The sequence below is a fragment of the Nerophis ophidion genome, linkage group LG17 (assembly GCF_033978795.1).
Source record: "Nerophis ophidion isolate RoL-2023_Sa linkage group LG17, RoL_Noph_v1.0, whole genome shotgun sequence".
Taxonomy (NCBI): Eukaryota; Metazoa; Chordata; class Actinopteri; order Syngnathiformes; family Syngnathidae; genus Nerophis; species Nerophis ophidion.
This window is the reverse complement of record NC_084627.1, coordinates 4,414,929-4,435,869: the sequence shown is the minus strand read 5'-3', so window position 1 is coordinate 4,435,869 and position 20,941 is coordinate 4,414,929. Positions and strand designations below refer to the sequence as shown.

The 20,941-nt window shown below is 41.5% G+C and overlaps 1 protein-coding gene across 1 annotated transcript in view; it reads left to right on the top strand.

Moving 5' to 3' along the window:
• Positions 1–20,698, top strand: part of tmem120b (transmembrane protein 120B) — a 28,231-nt gene extending 7,533 nt beyond the window's left edge. Inside the window, exons 4-12 of the mRNA XM_061875796.1 lie at positions 3,577–3,636; positions 3,710–3,805; positions 3,866–3,955; positions 5,296–5,361; positions 7,642–7,703; positions 11,072–11,164; positions 11,245–11,309; positions 12,866–12,934; positions 19,850–20,698. Of these exons, the coding sequence (XP_061731780.1) occupies positions 3,577–3,636; positions 3,710–3,805; positions 3,866–3,955; positions 5,296–5,361; positions 7,642–7,703; positions 11,072–11,164; positions 11,245–11,309; positions 12,866–12,934; positions 19,850–19,966 (718 nt within the window). The 3' untranslated portion in view covers positions 19,967–20,698. The remainder of the gene's footprint in view (positions 1–3,576; positions 3,637–3,709; positions 3,806–3,865; positions 3,956–5,295; positions 5,362–7,641; positions 7,704–11,071; positions 11,165–11,244; positions 11,310–12,865; positions 12,935–19,849) is intronic.
• The last annotated feature ends 243 nt before the right edge of the window (positions 20,699–20,941 follow it).

Here is a 20,941-nt window from a genome sequence, read left to right as displayed (position 1 = left end):
TTAGATCCATTATGGACTGGACTCCCACTATTATGTTAGATCCACTATGGACTGGACTCTCACACTATTATGTTATCTCCACTATGGACTGGACTCTCTCACTATTATGTTAGATCCATTATGGACTGGACTCCCACTATTATGTTAGATCCATTATGGACTGGACTCCCACTATTATGTTAGATCCACTATGGACTGGACTCTCACACTATTATTTTAGATCCACTATGGACTGGACTCTCACTATTATGTTAGATCCACTATGGACTGGAGTCTCTCACTATTATGTTAGATCCACTATGGACTGGACTCTCACACTATTATGTTAGATCCACTATGGACTGGACTCTCACACTATTATGTTAGATCCATTATGGACTGGACTCTCTCACTATTATGTTAGATCCACTATGGACTGGACTCTCTCACTATTATGTTAGATCCACTATGGACTGGACTCCCACTATTATGTTAGATCCACTATGGACTGGACTCTTACACTATTATGTTAGATCCACTATGGACTGGATTCCCACTATTATGTTAGATCCACTATGGACTGGACTCTCACACTATCATGTTAGATCCACTATGGACTGGACTCTCACAAAATTGTTAGCTCCACTGTGGACTGGACTTTCGCATTATTATGTTAGATCCACTATGGACTGGACTCTCTCACTATTATGTTAGATCCACTATGGACTGAACTCCCACTATTATGTTAGATCCATTATGGACTGGACTCCCACTATTATGTTAGATCCACTATGGACTGAACTCCCACTATTATGTTAGATCCATTATGGACTGGACTCCCACTATTATGTTAGATCCATTATGGACTGGACTCCCACTATTATGTTAGATCCACTATGGACTGGACTCTCACACTATTATGTTATCTCCACTATGGACTGGACTCTCTCACTATTATGTTAGATCCACTATGGACTGAACTCCCACTATTATGTTAGATCCATTATGGACTGGACTCCCACTATTATGTTGGATCCATTATGGACTGGACTCCCACTATTATGTTAGATCCACTATGGACTGGACTCTCGCACTATTATGTTAGATCCACTATGGACTGGACTCTCACAAAATTGTGTTAGCTCCACTGTGGACTGGACTTTCGCATTATGTTAGATCCACTATGGACTGGACTCTCACACTATTATGTTACATCCACTATGGATTGGACTCTCACTATTATGTTAGATCCACTATGGACTGGACTCTCACTATTGTTAGATCCACTATGGACTGGACTCTCACACTATTATGTTAGATCCACTATGGACTGGACTTGAACTATTATGTTAGATCCACTATGGACTGGACTCTCTCACTATTATGTTTGATCCACTATGGACTGGACTCTCACACTATTATTTTAGATCCACTATGGACTGGACTCTCACTATTATGTTAGATCCACTATGGACTGGAGTCTCTCACTATTATGTTAGATCCACTATGGACTGGACTCTCACACTATTATGTTAGATCCACTATGGACTGGACTCTCACACTATTATGTTAGATCCATTATGGACTGGACTCTCTCACTATTATGTTAGATCCACTATGGACTGGACTCTCTCACTATTATGTTAGATCCACTATGGACTGGACTCCCACTATTATGTTAGATCCACTATGGACTGGACTCTTACACTATTATGTTAGATCCACTATGGACTGGATTCCCACTATTATGTTAGATCCACTATGGACTGGACTCTCACAAAATTGTTAGCTCCACTGTGGACTGGACTTTCGCATTATTATGTTAGATCCACTATGGACTGGACTCTCTCACTATTATGTTAGATCCACTATGGACTGAACTCCCACTATTATGTTAGATCCATTATGGACTGGACTCCCACTATTATGTTAGATCCATTATGGACTGGACTCCCACTATTATGTTAGATCCATTATGGACTGGACTCCCACTATTATGTTAGATCCATTATGGACTGGACTCCCACTATTATGTTAGATCCACTATGGACTGGACTCTCACACTATTATGTTATCTCCACTATGGACTGGACTCTCACACTATTATGTTAGCTCCACTATGGACTGGATTCTCGCACTATTATGTTAGATCCACTATGGACTGGACTCTCTCACTATTATGTTAGATCCACTATGGACTGAACTCCCACTATTATGTTAGATCCATTATGGACTGGACTCCCACTATTATGTTAGATCCATTATGGACTGGACTCCCACTATTATGTTAGATCCACTATGGACTGGACTCTCACACTATTATGTTATCTCCACTATGGACTGGACTCTCTCACTATTATGTTAGATCCACTATGGACTGAACTCCCACTATTATGTTAGATCCATTATGGACTGGACTCCCACTATTATGTTAGATCCATTATGGACTGGACTCCCACTATTATGTTAGATCCACTATGGACTGGACTCTCACACTATTATGTTAGATCCACTATGGACTGGATTCTCGCACTATTATGTTAGATCCACTATGGACTGGACTCTCACAAAATTGTGTTAGCTCCACTGTGGACTGGACTTTCGCATTATTATGTTAGATCCACTATGGACTGGACTCTCTCACTATTATGTTAGATCCACTATGGACTGGACTCTCACACTATTATGTTAGATCCACTATGGACTGGACTCTCTCACTATTATGTTAGATCCACTATGGACTGGACTCTCACACTATTATGTTAGATCCACTATGGACTGGACTCTCACACTATTATGTTACATCCACTATGGACTGGACTCTCACAAAATTGTGTTAGCTCCACTGTGGACTGGACTTTCGCATTATTATGTTAGATCCACTATGGACTGGACTCTCAGTATTATGTTAGCTCCACTATGGACTGGACTCTCACACTATTATGTTAGATCCACTATGGACTGGACTCTCACACTATTATGTCAGATCCACTATGAACTAGACTCTCACACTATTATGTTAGATCCACTATGGACTTGACTCTCACACTATTATGTCAGATCCACAATGGACTGGACTCCCACTATTATGTTAGATCCACTATGGACTGGACTCTCACACTATTATGTTAGATCTTCTTTGGATTGGACTCTCACACTATTATGTTAGATCCACTATGGACTGGACTCTCTCACAATATTATGTCAGATCCACTATGGACTGGACTGTCACTATATTATGCTAGATCCACTCGACGTCCATTGCACCGGTCGCCTGATCACCCATTGGCTTGAGTTTTTCCTTGCCCTGATGTGGGATCTAAACCGAGGATGATGTTGTGGCCTGTGCAGCCCTTTGAGACACTTGTGATTTAGGGCTATATAAATAAACATTGATATAAACAGATGGTTATACATGTTTAGATATAGTACATTTTATTTTAAAACATTTGAAAAATAGACATAAAAGGTCACTAAATCTGAGTGACAACGTCTTTCTGAAGACAACAATCAATAAAATTGAAGGTGGTGACTGTGTCACATTAGGAGTAATGAAAAGTTGCACTCACAAACAGGAAGTTGTATTCTGTCTTCCAGGCTGTATCTGAACCTGGTGCTGGGCAACGTCAACGTGACTCTTCTTAGCAACCAGGCCAAGTATGGACGTCCGTCATGCTCGTGTCTTTCTGTCCCGGCCGTCCTCATCTCGTCCTGTGTGTTCTCCACGTAGGTTCGCTTACAAGGACGAGTATGAGAAGTTCAAGCTGTACATGACCATCATCCTCATGTTTGGCGCCATCACCTGCCTCTTCTTCCTCAACTATCGGTGAGGCCGCCACCTTGAGCGTTTTACAACGTTCCTTATTCACGTTGTCGTGTCGTTTAGCGTGACGGATGAAATCTTCAACTTCCTGCTGGTGTGGTATTATTGTACGTTAACTATAAGGGAAAGCATCCTCATGACCAACGGCTCCAGGTGAGAAGAATGTCGTATGTCAGATCCACGTGTAATACAAACCCCGTTTCCATATGAGTTGGGAAATTGTGTTAGATGTAAATATAAACGGAATACAATGATTTGCAAATAATTTTCAACCCATATTCAGTTGAATATGCTACAAAGATAACATATTTGATGTTCAAACTCATAAACATTTTTTTTTGTTGCAAATAATCATTAACTATAGAATTTGATGCCAGCAACATTTAACAAATAAGTTAGGAAAAGTGGCAATAAATACTGATAAAGTTAAGGAATGCTCATCAAACACTTATTTGGAACATCCCACAGGTGTGCAGGCTAATTGGGAACAGGTGGGTGCCATGATTGGGTTTAAAAACATCTTGCCAAAAAATGCTCGGTCTTTCACATGAAAGAATGGAGCGAGGTACACCCCTTTGTCCACAACTGCGTGAGCAAATAGTCAAACAGTTTAAGAACAACGTTTCTCAAAGTGTAATTGCAAGAAATTTAGGGATTTCAACATCTACGGTCCATAATATCTTCAAAAGGTTCAGAGAATCTGGAGAAATCACTCCACGTAAGCGGCATGGCCGGAAACCAACATTGAATGACCCTGACCTTCGATCCCTCAGACAGGACTATCAAAAACCGACATCAATCTCTAAAGGATATCACCACATGGGCTCAGCACTTCAGAAAACCACTGTCACTAAATACAGTTCGTCGCTACATCTGTAAGTGCAAGTTAAAGCTCTACTATGCAAAGCGAAAGCCATTTATCAACAACATCCAGAAACGCCGGCGGCTTCTCTGGACCCGAGATCATCCAAAGTGGACTGATGCAAAGTGGAAAAGTGTTCTGACGAGTCCACATTTCAAATTGTTTTTGGAAATATTCGACATCGTGTCATCCGGACCAAAGAGGAAGCGAACCATCCAGACTGTCATCGACGCAAAGTTGAAAAGCCAGCATCTGTGATGGTATGGTGGTGCATTAGTGCCCAAGGCATGGGTAACTTACACATCTGTGAAGGCACCATTAATGCTGAAAGGTATATCCAGGTTTCGGAACAACATATACTGCGTCACAGTTGTGAACATGCCCTTTCCCAACTACTTTGGGACGTGTTGTCGCCAAGAAATTCTAAGTTAATTATTATTTGCAAAAAAAAAATAAAAGTTATGAGTTTGAACATCAAATATCTTGTCTTTGTAGTGCATTCAACTGAATATGGGTTGAAAAGGATTTGCAAATCATTGTATTCCGTTTATATTTACATCTAACACAATCTCCCAACTCATATGGAAACAGGGTTTTTAATCCACATGTAATACAGATTTCTTTGTTCCAGGATTAAAGGGTGGTGGGTCTCTCATCATTACGTGTCCACCTTCCTGTCCGGTGTGATGCTCACCTGGTGAGTGTTTGCAGTACAGTGGAAGAACCAAAAACTAGAGATGTCCGATAATATCGGGATGCCTATATTATCGGCCGATAAATGCTTTAAAATGTAATATCGGAAATTATTGGTATCTGTTTCAAAAAGTTACATTTATGACTTTTTAAAACTCCGCTGTAGGGAGAAGTACAGAGCGCCAATAAAGCTTAAAGGCACTGCCTTTGGGTGCCGGCCCAATCACAAAATACTTACGGCTTTTCACCCACACAAGTGAATGCAATGCATACTTGTTCAACAGCCATACAGGTCACACGCATAAATATTATTTCAGAATATTTGTGCGCCCAGAAAATGTGTCCCAAGTCATAAATGCAGCGCAAAATGCACGGATTATCAATTTGTTTACTATCATTAATAAGCAGCGTAAGTAGGTAGTGTCCAAACACAGAAGTGTTGCTTCTATCCTAGCATAGCTCCGCCCCCTCTGAAGTCATACACATATAATTGCTCTGGCGACATCTAGTGGACACATTTAGAAACAGCAGTTTCTTTCATTGAACAATTTCAGCTCATTTTTATACTTGGCAAACCTGTTGGCGGGCCGTACTTTAGACACCCCTGCGTTACAACTACTCGATTTGTAGTTTTTATATCCATCCACCAGATGGGGCTATTTATTTTCCATTCAAAGCATGCAGCAAAATTTCCACTTTTTTTTTTATTTTCTCCAATTGATGTTTGGCATGGTAATTGTGTTTTGTTTTTTCAATGTATGTGTGTTTTTGTAAAAAAAAAATAAAAAAAACCAACAACAATGTAAATATATTATTTATAATAGGGATGTCCGATTAATATAGGACTGCCGATATTTTCGGCCGATAAATGCTTTAAAATATAATATCGGAAAATATCGGTATTGGTTACAAAAAGTAAAATTCATGACTTTAAAACGCCGCTGTGTACACGGACGTAGGGAGAAGTACAGAGCGCCAATCACAAAATACTTATGTTTTTTCGCACACACAAGTGAATGCAATGCATACCTGGTCAACAGCCAAACAGGTCACACCGAGGGTGGCCGTGTAAGCAACTTTAACACTGTTACAAATATGCGCCACACTGTGAACCCACACCAAACAAGAATGACAAACACATTTTGGGAGAACACCCGCACCGTAACACAACATAAACACAACAGAGCAAATACCCAGGATCCCTTGCAGCACTAACTCTTCCAAGACACTACAATATACACCCCCCGCTACCCACTACCCCCCACCTTAACCTCCTCATGTCTGAAATTCCAAGCTGCTGTTTTGAGGCATATTAAAAAAATAACGCACTTTGTGACTTCAATAATAAATATGGCAGTGCCATGTTGGCATTTTTTTTCCATAACTTGAGTTGATTTATTTTGGTAAACCTTGTTACATTGTTTAATGCATCCAGCGGGGCATCACAACAAAATTTAAGCATAATAATGTGTTCATTCCACATCTGTATATATCTGTATCGGTTGATATGGGAATCGGTAATTAAGAGTTGGACAATATCGGCAAAAAAGCCATTATCGGACATCTCTACCAAAAACGAATAAAAAACGACTGTCAGTATGGCAGTAAATCACACACTGTTCACTTTCTTTAAATTTGCACAGAATACAATAATTTCCACAGAACTATATCAATGTGTTAAGTGGGGTTACTATTTGTTTATTTTACATTGGGTGGAGGTGGTGGAGTCACAGCCCCGCTTTACCGTGTAACTCTTGCTAGGAATATTTGCTATAAACTTTTTGCTTGCCCAACAGAATTGCTATTGCGACATCCAGTGGACACTTTCAGAACAGCAGTTTCTTTCATTTAAAAAATGCAGCTCAATTTTACCCTCGGCAAACTCATCTCGTGGACCGCATTGAACCTCGGCTCCATGTTTGGCATCCCTGGTCCAGTGCTTACACATTCTAGCTATGGCTTATTGCAACACTGGCACAGCAATGGAAGTTCAGAATCTCCCTGATCCTTATTTTTAAAATAAATTCTAAAATATGAAATATCAAATTATTTTGTTTCCCTGTAAGATGTCATCTGCCCAACCCCAGTTAAGAATAGTTACTTCAAACATTGTCTATACGTGAGGTAATAAGGTTTTTCCTGGTAGCAAAATGTGGGTGCTGCAACATTTTCTACCATAGAGGTTCGACTAGTATTCCTCGAACCGATCGTAAATTTTAAAATGTATTTTATGCCTCCTGCATAGTTTTTTTTATACATTTATTAATTGAATCTTTTCCAACAGGCCAGAGGGACCCATGTATCAAAAGTTCAGAAGTCAGTTCCTTGCCTTTTCCATCTATCAAAGTAAGTCAAAAGTTGATTCTTTTTTTTTTGTTTATTGTTTTTTTAGATCTTCTAAAGGAACAATACTTAAGGAAGTAAACTTTGATGTACTTTAGAGTATTCAGTGTACAGCTTGAACAAACCCCGTTTCCATACGAGTTGGGAAATTGTGTTAGATGTAAATATAAACGGAATACAATGATTTGCAAATCCTTTTCAACCCATATTCAGTTGAATATACGACAAAGACAACATATTTGATGTTCAAACTCATAAACTTTATTTTTTTTTTGCAAATAATAATTAACCAACAATTTCATGGCTGCAACATGTGCCAAAGTAGTTGGGAAAGGGCATGTTCACCACTGTGTTACATCACCTTTTCTTTGAACAACACTCAATAAACCTTTGGGAACTGAGGAAATTAATTGTTGAAGCTTTGAAAGTGGAATTCTTTCTCACTCTTCTTTTATGTAGAGCTTCAGTTGTTCAACGATTTGGGGTCTCCGCTGTCGTATTTTACACTTCATAATGCGCCACACATTTTCCATGGGAGACAGGTCTGGACTGTAGATGGGCCAAGAAAGTACCCGCACTCTTTTTTTTTTTTTACGAAGCCATGCTGTTGTAACACTTGTCTTGCTGAAATAAGCAGGGGCGTCCATGTTAACGCTGGTTGGATGACAACATATGTTGCTCCAAAACTTGTATGGACCTTTCAGCATTAATGGTGCCTTCACAGATGTGTAAATTACCCATGCCTTGGGCACTCATACACCCCCATACCATGACAGATGTTGGCTTTTGAACTTTGCGCCTAAAACAATCCAGATGGTTATTTTCCTCTTTTTTCCGGAGGACACCACGTCCAGAGTTTCCAAATATAATTTGAAATGTGGACTCGTCAGACCAGAGAACACTTTTTCACTTTGCATCAGTCCATCATTGACAATCTCGAGCCCAGCAAAGCTGACGGTGTTTCTGGGTGTTGTTGATAAATGCGTTTTGCTTTGCATAGTAGAATTTTAGCTTGCACTTACAGATGTAGCGACCAACTGTAGTTACCAACAGTGTTTTATGAAGTTTTCCTGAGCCCATTTGGCGATATCCTTTACATATTGTCAGTTTTTGATGCAGTACCACCTGAGGGATCAAAGGTCTGTGACATCGCTTACGTGCAGTGATTTCTCCAGATTCTCTGAACCTTTTGATGATTTTACGGACCGTAGATGTCAAAATTCCTTGCAATAACCCGTTGAGAAATGTTGTTCTAAAGCTATTTGACTATTTGCTTACAAAGTGGTGACCCTCGCCCCGTCCTTGTTTGTGAATTACTTAGCATTTCATGGAAGCTGCTTTTATACCCAATCATGGCACCCACCTGTTCCCAATTAGCCTGCACACCTGTGGGATGTTCCAAATAAGTGTTTGAAGAGCATTCCTCAACTTTATCAGTATTTATTGCCACCTTTCCCAACTTCTTTGTCACGTGTTGCTGGCATCAAATTCCAAAGTTAATGATTATTTGCAAACAAAAATATGTTTATCAGTTTGAACATCAAATATCAATCAATGTTTATTTATATAGCCCCAAATCACAAATGTCTCAAAGGACTGCACAAATCATTACGACTACAACATCCTCGGAAGAACCCACAAAAGGGCAAGGAAAACTCACACCCAGTGGGCAGGGAGAATTCACATCCAGTGGGACGCCAGTGACAATGCTGACTATGAGAAACCTTGGAGAGGACCTCAGATGTGGGCAACCCCCCCCCCTCTAGGGGACCGAAAGCAATGGATGTCGAGCGGGTCTAACATGATGCAAAGTGGAAAAGTGTTCTGTGGTCGGATGAGTCCACATTTGAAATTGTTTTTGGAAATATTCGACATCGTGTCATCGGGACCAAAGAGGAAGCGAACCATCCAGACTGTAATCGACGCAAAGTTGAAAAGCCAGCATCTGTGATGGTATGGGGGTGCATTAGTGCCCAAGGCATGGGTAACTTACACATCTGTGAAGGCACCATTAATGCTGAAAGGTACATACAGGTTTTGGAGCAACATATGCTGCCGTCTTTTTCATGGACACCCCTGCTTATTTGAGCAAGACAATGCCAAGCCACATTCAGCACGTGTTTCAACAGCGTGGCTTCATAAAAAAAGAGTGCGGGTACTTTTCTGGCCCGCCTGCAGTCCAGACCTGTCTGCCATGGAAAATGTGTGGCGCATTATGAAGCGTAAAATACGACAGAAGAGACCCCGGACTGTTGAACGACTGAAGCTCTCAATCAATCAATCAATCAATGTTCATTTATATAGCCCCAAATCACAAACGTCTCAAAGGACTGCACAAATCATTACGACTACAACATCCTCGGAAGAACCCACAAAAGGGCAAGGAAAACTCACACCCAGTGGGCAGGGAGAATTCACATCCAGTAGGACGCCAGTGACAATGCTGACTATGAGAAAACTTGGAGAGGACCTCCAGATGTGGGCAACCCCCCTCCCTCTAGGGGACCGAAAACAATGGATGTCGAGCGGGTCTAACATGATACTGTGAAAGTTCAATCCATAGTGGCTCCAACACAGCCGCGAGAGTTCAGTTCAAAGCGGATCCATGACAGCAGCGAGAGTCCCGTCCACAGGAAACCATCCCAAGCGAGGCGGTTCAGCAGCGTAGAGATGTCCCCAACCGATACAGGCGAGCGGTCCATCCTGGGTCTCGACTCTGGACAGCCAGTACTTCATCCATGGTCATCGGACCGGACCCCCTCCACAAGGGAGGGGGGGGACATAGGAGAAAGAAAAGAAGCGGCAGATCAACTGGTCTAAAAAGGAGGTCTATTTAAAGGCTAGAGTATACAGATGAGTTTTAAATGCTTCTACTGAGGTAGCATCTCGAACTGTTACCGGGAGGGCATTCCAGAGTACTGGAGCCCGAACGGAAAACGCTCTTAATATGTTGTCTTTGTAGCATATTCGACTGAATATGGGTTGAAAAGGATTTGCAAATCATTGTATTCTGTTTATATTTACATCTAACACAATTTCCCAACTCATATGGAAACGGGGTTCGTACAGTATATTCAGGAGAAGATGTACTGTAATAAACGTGCATGCTGAAATGAGAGGGTTGTGAAATAGTTTACTTCAATCAGCTGTGGTTATTGCTGACACAGCAGTGTGACAACACACCACCGAGAGGTCAGAGCAGCTCATGTCCTTCACCACCCGAGGCACCACATGGTTACATAACGGCCAAATTGCCGTTTGAAATCCAGCGTGTCCATTACAATTTTCAACCTTCTGTTTGGTGGAACTTATTACACTTATTTCTGGCTCTTTTTTTTTTTTTTTATATCGGGTTGTTCTAATGTCTGCAGGTTTTGTCCAGTTCCTCCAGTACTATTATCAAAGTGGCTGCCTGTACAGGCTTCGGGCTCTGGGAGAGAGAAACCAGTTGGACCTCACAGTGGGTGAGTGGTCATAGTAAAAGGGTTTGGGAAACAAACGGGTAAAAGGTTCCAGACATTACAACACCACTGGTTCTTTGCAGAGGGATTTCAGTCCTGGATGTGGAGAGGCCTCACCTTTCTTTTGCCCTTCCTCTTTTTTGGTCATGTAAGTCAACAAATATTTGGTATAACACTATGTCTAATTAGGGCAATTAAAACCCATCCATCCATCCATCCATCATCTTCCGCTTATCCGAGGTCGGGTCGCGGGGGCAACAGCCTAAGCAGGGAAACCCAGACTTCCCTCTCCCCAGCCACTTCGTCTAGCTCTTCCCGGGGGATCCCGAGGCGTTCCCAGGCCAGCCGGGAGACATAGTCTTCCCAACGTGTCCTGGGTCTTCCCCGTGGCCTCCTACCGGTTGGACGTGCCCTAAACACATCCCTAGGGAGGCGTTCGGGTGGCATCCTGACCAGATGCCTGAACCACCTCATCTGGCTCCTCTCGATGCGGAGGAGCAGCGGCTTTACTTTGAGTTCCTCCTGGATGGCAGAGCTTCTCACCCTATCTCTAAGGGAGAGACCCAAACTCATTTGGGCCGCTTGTACCCGTGATCTTATCCTTTCGGTCATGACCCAAAGCTCATGACCATAAGTGAGGATTGGAACGTAAATCGACCGGTAAATTGAGAGCTTTGCCTTCCGGCTCAGCTCCTTCTTCACCACAATGGATCGGTACAACGTCCGCATTACTGAAGACGCCGCACCGATCCGCCTGTCGATCTCACGATCCACTCTTCCCTCACTCGTGAACAAGACCCCTAGGTACTTGAACTCCTCCACTTGGGGCAGGGTCTCCTCCCCAGCCCGGAGATGGCACTCCACCCTTTTCCGGGCGAGAACAATGGACTCGGACTTGGAGGTGCTGATTCTCATTCCGGTCGCTTCACACTCGGCTGCGAACCGATCCAGCGAGAGCTGAAGATCCCGGTCAGATGAAGCCATCAGGACCACATCATCTGCAAAAAGCAGAGACCTAATCCTGCGGTCACCAAACCGGAACCCCTCAACGCCTTGACTGCGCCTAGAAATTCTGTCCATAAAAGTTATGAACAGAATCGGTGACAAAGGACAGCCTTGGCGGAGTCCAACCCTCACTGGAAATGTGTCCGACTTACTGCCGGCAATGCGGACCAAGTTCTGGCACTGATCATACAGGGAGCGGACCGCCACAATAAGACAGTCCGATACCCCATACTCTCTGAGCACTCCCCACAGGACTTCCCGAGGGACACGGTCGAATGCCTTCTCCAAGTCCACAAAGCACATGTAGACTGGTTGGGCAAACTCCCATGCACCCTCAAGAACCCTGCCGAGAGTATAGAGCTGGTCCACAGTTCCACGACCAGGACGAAAACCACACTGTTCCTCCTGAATCCGAGGTTCGACTATCCGACGTAGCCTCCTCTCCAGTACACCTGAATAAACCTTACCGGGAAGGCTGAGGAGTGTGATCCCACGATAGTTGCAACACACCCTCCGGTCCCGCTTCTTAAAGAGAGGGACCACCACCCCGGTCTGCCAATCCAGAGGTACCGCCCCCGATGTCCACGCGATGCTGCAGAGTCTTGTCAACCAAGACAGCCCCACAGCATCCAGAGCCTTAAGAAACTTATTAAAACCATACACCTGATTTTAAAATGACACCTCCTTATTTTGTTTCAGTTTTGGCAGCTGTATAATTCAGTCACCCTGTTTCGCTTGGGGGGACATGAGGACTGCAAGGAGTGGCAGGTAAGTAACGATTGTGGAAAATCCTCTATATCATTGGTCCCCAACTTTTTTGTACCCGCGGACCGGTCAACGCTTAATAATTTGTCCCGCGGCCCGGGTGGGGGTTGGGGTATTTTTTTTTTTTTTTTTTCTTTGTCGTGAAAAAGGGACGTTTTTATAAATAAATAAATGATAAATGGGTTGTACTTGTATAGCGCTTTGACACTACTTCCACATTTACCCATTCACACACACATTCACACACTGATGGAGGGAGCTGCCATGCAAGGCGCCAACCAGCACCCATCAGGAGCAAGGGTGAAGTGTCTTGCTCAGGACACAACGGACGTGACGAGGTTGGTACTAGGTGGGATTTGAACCAGGGCCCCTCGGGTTGCGCACGGCCACTCTTCCACCGCGCCACGCCGTCATGAAACAGGGAGGTTTTTGTGCTCGGTGCACTAATTGTAAGTGTATGTTGATTTAATACATTAAAAAAATAAATAAATACAAAAATATATGTATATATTTTTTTTCTTTTTATAAATAAAAATTAATAAAAAATTATTCTGGGGACCACTCCTCTATATGATAGAAGCACTCTACTGTCAAATAAACAGACTTGCCAACCCTACTGATTTTCCCGGGAGACTCCCGAATTTCAGTGCACATCCCGAAAATGTCCCGGGGCAACCATTCTCCCGGAATGTCTCCCGATTTCCACCCGGACAACAATATCGGGGGCGTCACCTGAAAAGAAGACTATTATATATACGTCTCTGTTATCCATAAGTTTATCTATAACCCAATAAAAGTAGACGGGCACGCAGTTATTTCTCAACGTGTGTTTATTCCAGCCGGCACGTTAATGCGCTGACACACGACATCCGGATTCCCATCATGCGTTACTTCAAAACTACGGCAAGTAGTAATGTCCAAAAACATAACAGAGACGAAGCAGAAGAACTAAGAAGAAGTACGCTTGCTAGTATCAGAATGATTGGGAAAAAAAATAATTTCAGTTCATCCAGGACAGCTCGAAGGGGGAAGGGGTAAGCTGCCTGCACATTTTGACGGTACACAAAAATTTCGGTTCGGTACGTACCTCGGTTTAGAGGTCACGGTTCGGTTCATTTTCGTTACAGTAAGAAAACAACAAAGTACATTTTTGGGTTATTTATTTACCAAATTTGTAAACAATGGCTTTATCCTTTTAACATTGGGAACACGATAATAATTCTGCCCACGTTAATCCACATTAAACTGCCTCAAATTGTTGCTCTGATTAAATAACATGACTAAAACGTTTCTTCTACATATAAAAAGTGCAACATTAAACAGTTTCAAGTCAATTTATCACAGCATTTGTGAAGCCTGTAGTTGATTTTTTATTATGTAAATGTTATATTTTTAATCAACATGTGATAGCAGGGACCCTGCCATTCAAAGCTTTTCTGTCCGTAGAACACACACACACACACACACAACACAAAATAAGCTAACGTTACGCTAAAAGCTAATTAGCCTTCACCTCAAGCCAGAACTGCGAGTGAGCTGAGCTGCAGTTTAAGTTTCTAGAACGTCAACGGGCTCATAGTGATGTTAGTAGTAGTTGACTGGGAGGTGTTTATTATCATTTGGGGAGAGTACGCTGCCTTATGCTCGCCTGCTAAACACCTATTTGCAATTTAAGCATAAGACACCTTTTTTTTTTTACCTGCAATTAGCTCCCGGCTGCCACCTACTGATATGGAAGAGTATTACACGGTTACTCTGCCGAGCTCTAGACAGCACCGACACTCAACAACAACACATTATTTGCAGACTATAATTAATGCTTGGCAAACGATATTTTTAACCCAAATAGGTCAAACTAGATGATCTGTCACGGCACAGTGGTTGAAAAACACTGCACTATACCAGTGTTTTTCAACCCGAAACACATTTTTTGTGTTGAAAAAATGCGAATTATTTAAAATTGAAACTTTTAATAGTAAAATGTGGTTGTCGCAATTGTTGGATATGACCTTAAAGCATAAGCAAGCATGCATCACTATAGCTCTTGTCTCAAAGTAGGTGTACTGTCACCACCTGTCACGTCACATCATGACTTATTGTCACTTTTTGCTGTTTTCCTGTTTGTAGTTTTTTACTTCTTGTCTTGCACTCTTATTTTGGTGGCTTTTTCTCTCTTTTTGTTGGTATTTCACTGTAGCAGTTTCATGTCTTCCTTTAAGCGATATTTCCCGCATCTACTTTGTTTTAGCAATCAAGAATATTTCAGTTCTTTTCATCCTTCTTTGTGGGGACATTGTTGATTGTCATGTCGTGTTCGGACGTACATTGTCTTTGCTCCACAGTAAGTCTTTGCTGTCGTCCAGCGTTCTGTTTTTGTTTACATTGTAGCCAGTTCAGTTTTAGTTTCGTTCTGCATAGCCTTCCCTAAGCTTCAATGTCTTTTCTTAAGGGCACTCACCTTCTGTTTATTTTTGGCTTAAGCATTAGACACCTTTTTTACCTGCACACTGCCTCCCGCTCTAGACAGCACCGACACTCAACAACAACACATTATTTGCAGACTATAATTAATGCTAGGCAAACAATATTTTTAACCCAAATAGGTGAAACTAGATAATCTCTCACGGCACAGTGGTTGAAAAACACTGCACTATACCAGTGTTTTTCAACCCGAGGCACATTTTTTGTGTTGAAAAAAATGCGGATTATTTAATTATTTAAAATTGAAACTCTTTTAACAGTAAAATGTGGTTGTCGCTATTGTTGGATATGACCTTAAAGCATAAGCAAGCATGCATCACTATAGTTCTTGTCTCAAAGTAGGTGTACTGTCACCACCTGTCACATCACATCATGATTTATTGTCACTTTTTTGCTGTTTTCCTGTGTATTGTTTTACTTCTTATCTTGCACTCTTATTTTGGTGGCTTTTTCTCTTTGTCTGTTGGTATTTCACTGTAGCAGTTTCATGTCTTCCTTTAAGCGATATTTCCCGCATCTACTTTGTTTTAGCAACCAAGAATATTTAAGTTCATTTCATCCTTCTTTGTGGGGACATTGTTGATTGTCATGTCATGTTCGGACGTACATTGTCTTTGCTCCACAGTAAGTCTTTGCTGTCGTCCAGCGTTCTGTTTTTGTTTACATTGCAGCCAGTTCAGTTTTAGTTTCGTTCTGCATAGCCTTCCCTAAGCTTCAATGTCTTTTCTTAAGGGCACTCACCTTCTGTTTATTTTTGGTTTAAGCATTAGACACCTTTTTTACCTGCACGCTGCCTCCCGCTCTAGACAGCACCGACACTCAACAACAACACATTATTTGCAGACTATAATTACTGCTTTGCAAACGATATTTTTGCCCCAAATAGGTGAAACTAGATCATCTCCCACGGCACAGTGGTTGAAAAACACTGCACTATACCAGTGTTTTTCAACCTGAGGCACATTTTTTGTGTTGAAAAAGTGCGGATTATTTAATTATTTAAAATTGAAACTCTTTTAACAGTAAAATGTGGTTGTCGCTATTGTTGGATATGACCTTAAAGCATAAGCAAACATGCATCACTATAGCTCTTGTCTCAAAGTAGGTGTACTGTCACCACCTGTCACATCACATCATGACTTATTGTCACTTTTTTGCTGTTTTCCTGTGTATTGTTTTACTTCTTGTCTTGCACTCTTATTTTGGTGGCTTTTTCTCTTTTTTTGTTGGTATTTCACTGTAGCAGTTTCATGTCTTCCTTTAAGCGATATTTCCCGCATCTGCTTTGTTTTAGCAACCAAGAATATTTCAGTTCTTTTCATCCTTCTTTGTGGGGACATTGTTGATTGTCATGTCATGTTTGGACGTACATTGTCTTTGCTCCACAGTAAGTCTTTGCTGTCGTCCAGCGTTCTGTTTTTGTTTACATTGCAGCCAGTTCAGTTTTAGTTTCGTTCTGCATAGCCTTCCCTAAGCTTCAATGTCTTTTCTTAAGGGCACTCACCTTCTGTTTATTTTTGGCGTAAGCATTAGACACCTTTTTACCTGCACACTGCCTCCCGCTCTAGACAGCACCAACACTCAACAACAACACATTATTTGCAGACTATAATTACTGCTTTGCAAACGATATTTTTAACCCAAATAGGTGAAACTAGATAATCTCCCACGGCACAGTGGTTGAAAAACACTGCACTATACCAGTGTTTTTCAACCCGAGGCACATTTTTTGTGATGAAAAAATGCGGATTATTTAAAATTGAAACTTTTAATAGTAAAATGTGGTTGTCGCAATTGTTGGATATGACCTTAGAGCATAAGCAAGCATGCATCACTATAGCTCTTGTCTCAAAGTAGGTGTACTGTCACCACCTGTCACGTCACATCATGACTTATTGTCACTTTTTTGCTGTTTTCCTGTGTGTAGTTTTTTACTTCTTGTCTTGCACTCTTATTTTGATGGCTTTTTCTCTTTTTGTTGGTATTTCACTGTAGCAGTTTCATGTCTTCCTTTAAGCGATATTTCCCGCATCTACTTTGTTTTAGCAACCAAGAATATTTCAGTTCTTTTCATCCTTCTTTGTGGGGACATTGTTGATTGTCATGTCATGTTCGGACGTACATTGTCTTTGCTCCACAGTAAGTCTTTGCTGTCGTCCAGCATTCTGTTTTTGTTTACATTGTAGCCAGTTCAGTTTTAGTTTTGTTCTGCATAGCCTTCCCTAAGCTTTTTTCTTAAGGGCACTCACCTTTTTGTTTATTTTTGGCTTAAGCATTAGACACCTTTTTACCTGCACACTGCCTCCCGCTCTAGACAGCACCGACACTCAACAACAACACATTATTTGCAGACTATAATTAAAGCTTGGCAAACAATATTTTTAACCCAAATAGGTGAAACTAGATAATTTCTCACGGCACAGTGGTTGAAAAACACTGCACTATACCAGTGTTTTTCAACCCGAGGCACATTTTTTGTGTTGAAAAAATGCGGATTATTTAATTATTTAAAATTGAAACTCTTAATAGTAAAATGTGGTTGTCGCTATTGTTGGATATGACCTTAAAGCATAAGCAAACATGCATCACTATAGCTCTTGTCTCAAAGTAGGTGTACTGTCACCACCTGTCACATCACATCATGACTTATTTTCACTTTTTTGCTGTTTTCCTGTGTAGTTTTTTACTTCTTATCTTGCACTCTTATTTTGGTGGCTTTTTCTCTCTTTTTGTTGGTATTTCACTGTAGCAGTTTCATGTCTTCCCGCATCTACTTTGTTTTAGCAACCATGAATATTTCAGTTCTTTTCATCCTTTGTGGGAACATTGTTGATTGTCATGTCGTGTTCGGACGTACATTGTCTTTGCTCCACAGTAAGTCTTTGCTGTCGTCCAGCGTTCTGTTTTTGTTTACATTGCAGCCAGTTCAGTTTTAGTTTCGTTCTGCATAGCCTTCCCTAAGCTTCAATGTCTTTTCTTAAGGGCACTCACCTTTTGTTTATTTTTGGCTTAAGCATTAGACACCTTTTTACCTTCACTCTGCCTCCCGCTCTAGACAGCACCGACACTCAACAACAACACATTATTTGCAGACTATAATTACTGCTTTGCAAACGATATTTTTAACCCAAATAGGTGAAACTAAATAATTTCTCACGGCACAGTGGTTGAAAAACACTGCACTATACCAGTGTTTTTCAACCCGAGGCACATTTTTTGTGTTGAAAAAATGCGGATTATTTTATTATTTAAAATTGAAACTCTTAATAGTAAAATGTGGTTGTCGCAATTGTTGGATATGACCTTAAAGCATAAGCAAGCATGCATCACTATAGCTCTTGTCTCAAAGTAGGTGTACTGTCACCACCTGTCACATCACATCATGACTTATTGTCACTTTTTTGCTGTTTTCCTGTGTATTGTTTTACTTCTTGTCTTGCACTCTTATTTTGATGGCTTTTTCTCTTTTTTTGTTGGTATTTCACTGTAGCAGTTTCATGTCTTCCTTTAAGCGATATTTTCCGCATCTACTTTGTTTTAGCAACCAAGAATATTTCAGTTCTTTTCATCCTTCTTTGTGGGAACATTGTTGATTGTCATGTCATGTTCGGACGTACATTGTCTTTGCTCCACAGTAAGTCTTTGCTGTCGTCCAGCGTTCTGTTTTTGTTTACATTGCAGCCAGTTCAGTTTTAGTTTCGTTCTGCATAGCCTTCCCTAAGCTTCAATGTCTTTTCTTAAGGGCACTCACCTTTTGTTTATTTTTGGCTTAAGCATTAGACACCTTTTTACCTGCACGCTGCCTCCCGCTCTAGACAGCACCGACACTCAACAACAACACATTATTTGCAGACTATAATTAATGCTTGGCAAACAATATTTTTAACCCAAATAGGTGAAACTAGATAATCTCTCACGGCACAGTGGTTGAAAAACACTGCACTATACCAGTGTTTTTCAACCCGAGGCACATTTTTTTGTGTTGAAAAAATGCGAATTATTTAAAATTGAAACTTTTAATAGTAAAATGTGGTTGTCGCAATTGTTGGATATGACCTTAAAGCATAAGCAAGCATGCAACACTATAGCTCTTGTCTCAAAGTAGGTGTACTGTCACCACCTGTCACGTCACATCATGACTTATTGTCACTTTTTTTTATTTTTGGCTTAAGCATTAGACACCTTTTTACCTGCACACTGCCTCCCGCTCTAGACAGCACCGACACTCAACAACAACACATTTGCAGACTTACTGCTTTGCAAACGATATTTTTTTAACCCAAATAGGTGAAACTAGATAATCTCCCACGGCACAGCGGTTGAAAAACACCGCACTATACGACAAGAAAAACTCTGCTGTTTTTAAGAATTGACAAGAAAAATTCTAGTCCAAGATCCGTTTTGTGACAGGACCACTCTGCTGTTCTCGTCTTGCAGGTATTTATGCTGGCACTGACCTTTCTGGTCCTGTTCCTGGGCAACATCCTCACCACGTTAAAGGTGGTCCGGCAAAAAGTGAAGAAGAACCGGGAAAATGTGACAAAAAGTGACTGAAGGGACTTTTTTTTTTTTTTTCTTTTCTTTTTTTTTTGGGGGGACTGGAGTTTCTGAGGACACGGACTGAGCCCGCACATCCATCCCACGCTGAAGGAAAAGTGCAATTCTCTTCTCTCAGGTGTTGGTAGCGGCGTTCCGGGCCGACCGCGCGATGATTTTGTTGGTTTTTTGTGTCCATGCTGCTACGGCCGTCCCTCACCGATGTCCACTTTCTGCTGAATCCTGCATCAAAACAAGGGGAACGACGTCAAAGTGTTTATCAGGATCATATGCAACCAACCGCAAACATCGGCAGATCTTGGACCGCCGAAAAGTCTCGTCATGCAGCTTCATAACTTCTGTGAAGTAGTTCCCGCCGGTCATGCGTCTTATTTCACTAGATCGCTCTTTTTAGAAGTACGGAAAGGTAGCGTTCAAAAAGCACGCAGGGACCGTCCTCAAATGTTCCGGCACATGTAGTTGAAGGGATGAGCACCACACTTGAATTTGTTCGAAGGAAAAAATATATCTTATCATGTTGCACTATTGTTTTGGGATCAAATTGCTGGTATTGGTACTACACTTCATTCAACACGGTCATGTGGAACCACAGAGGGGTGCAAGTGGGACGATACCAAGCCATAGATTAAATATTTGTATTAACTTAAGCACATGTCTTGTCATTCCTGATATTATTATGGAATTCACTGGAATACACTCTCTCACTCACTCAATGTTTACTTATATAGCCCTAAATCACTAGTGTCTCAAAGGGCTGCACAAACCACCACGACATCCTCGGTAGGCCCACATAAGGGCAAGGGAAACTCACACCCAGTGGGACGTCGGTGACAATGATGACTATGAGAACCTTGGAGAGGAGGAAAGCAATGGATGTCGAGCGGGTCTAACATGATACTGTGAAAGATCAATCCATAATGGATCCAACACAGTCGCGAGAGTCCAGTCCAAAGCGGATCCAACACAGCAGCG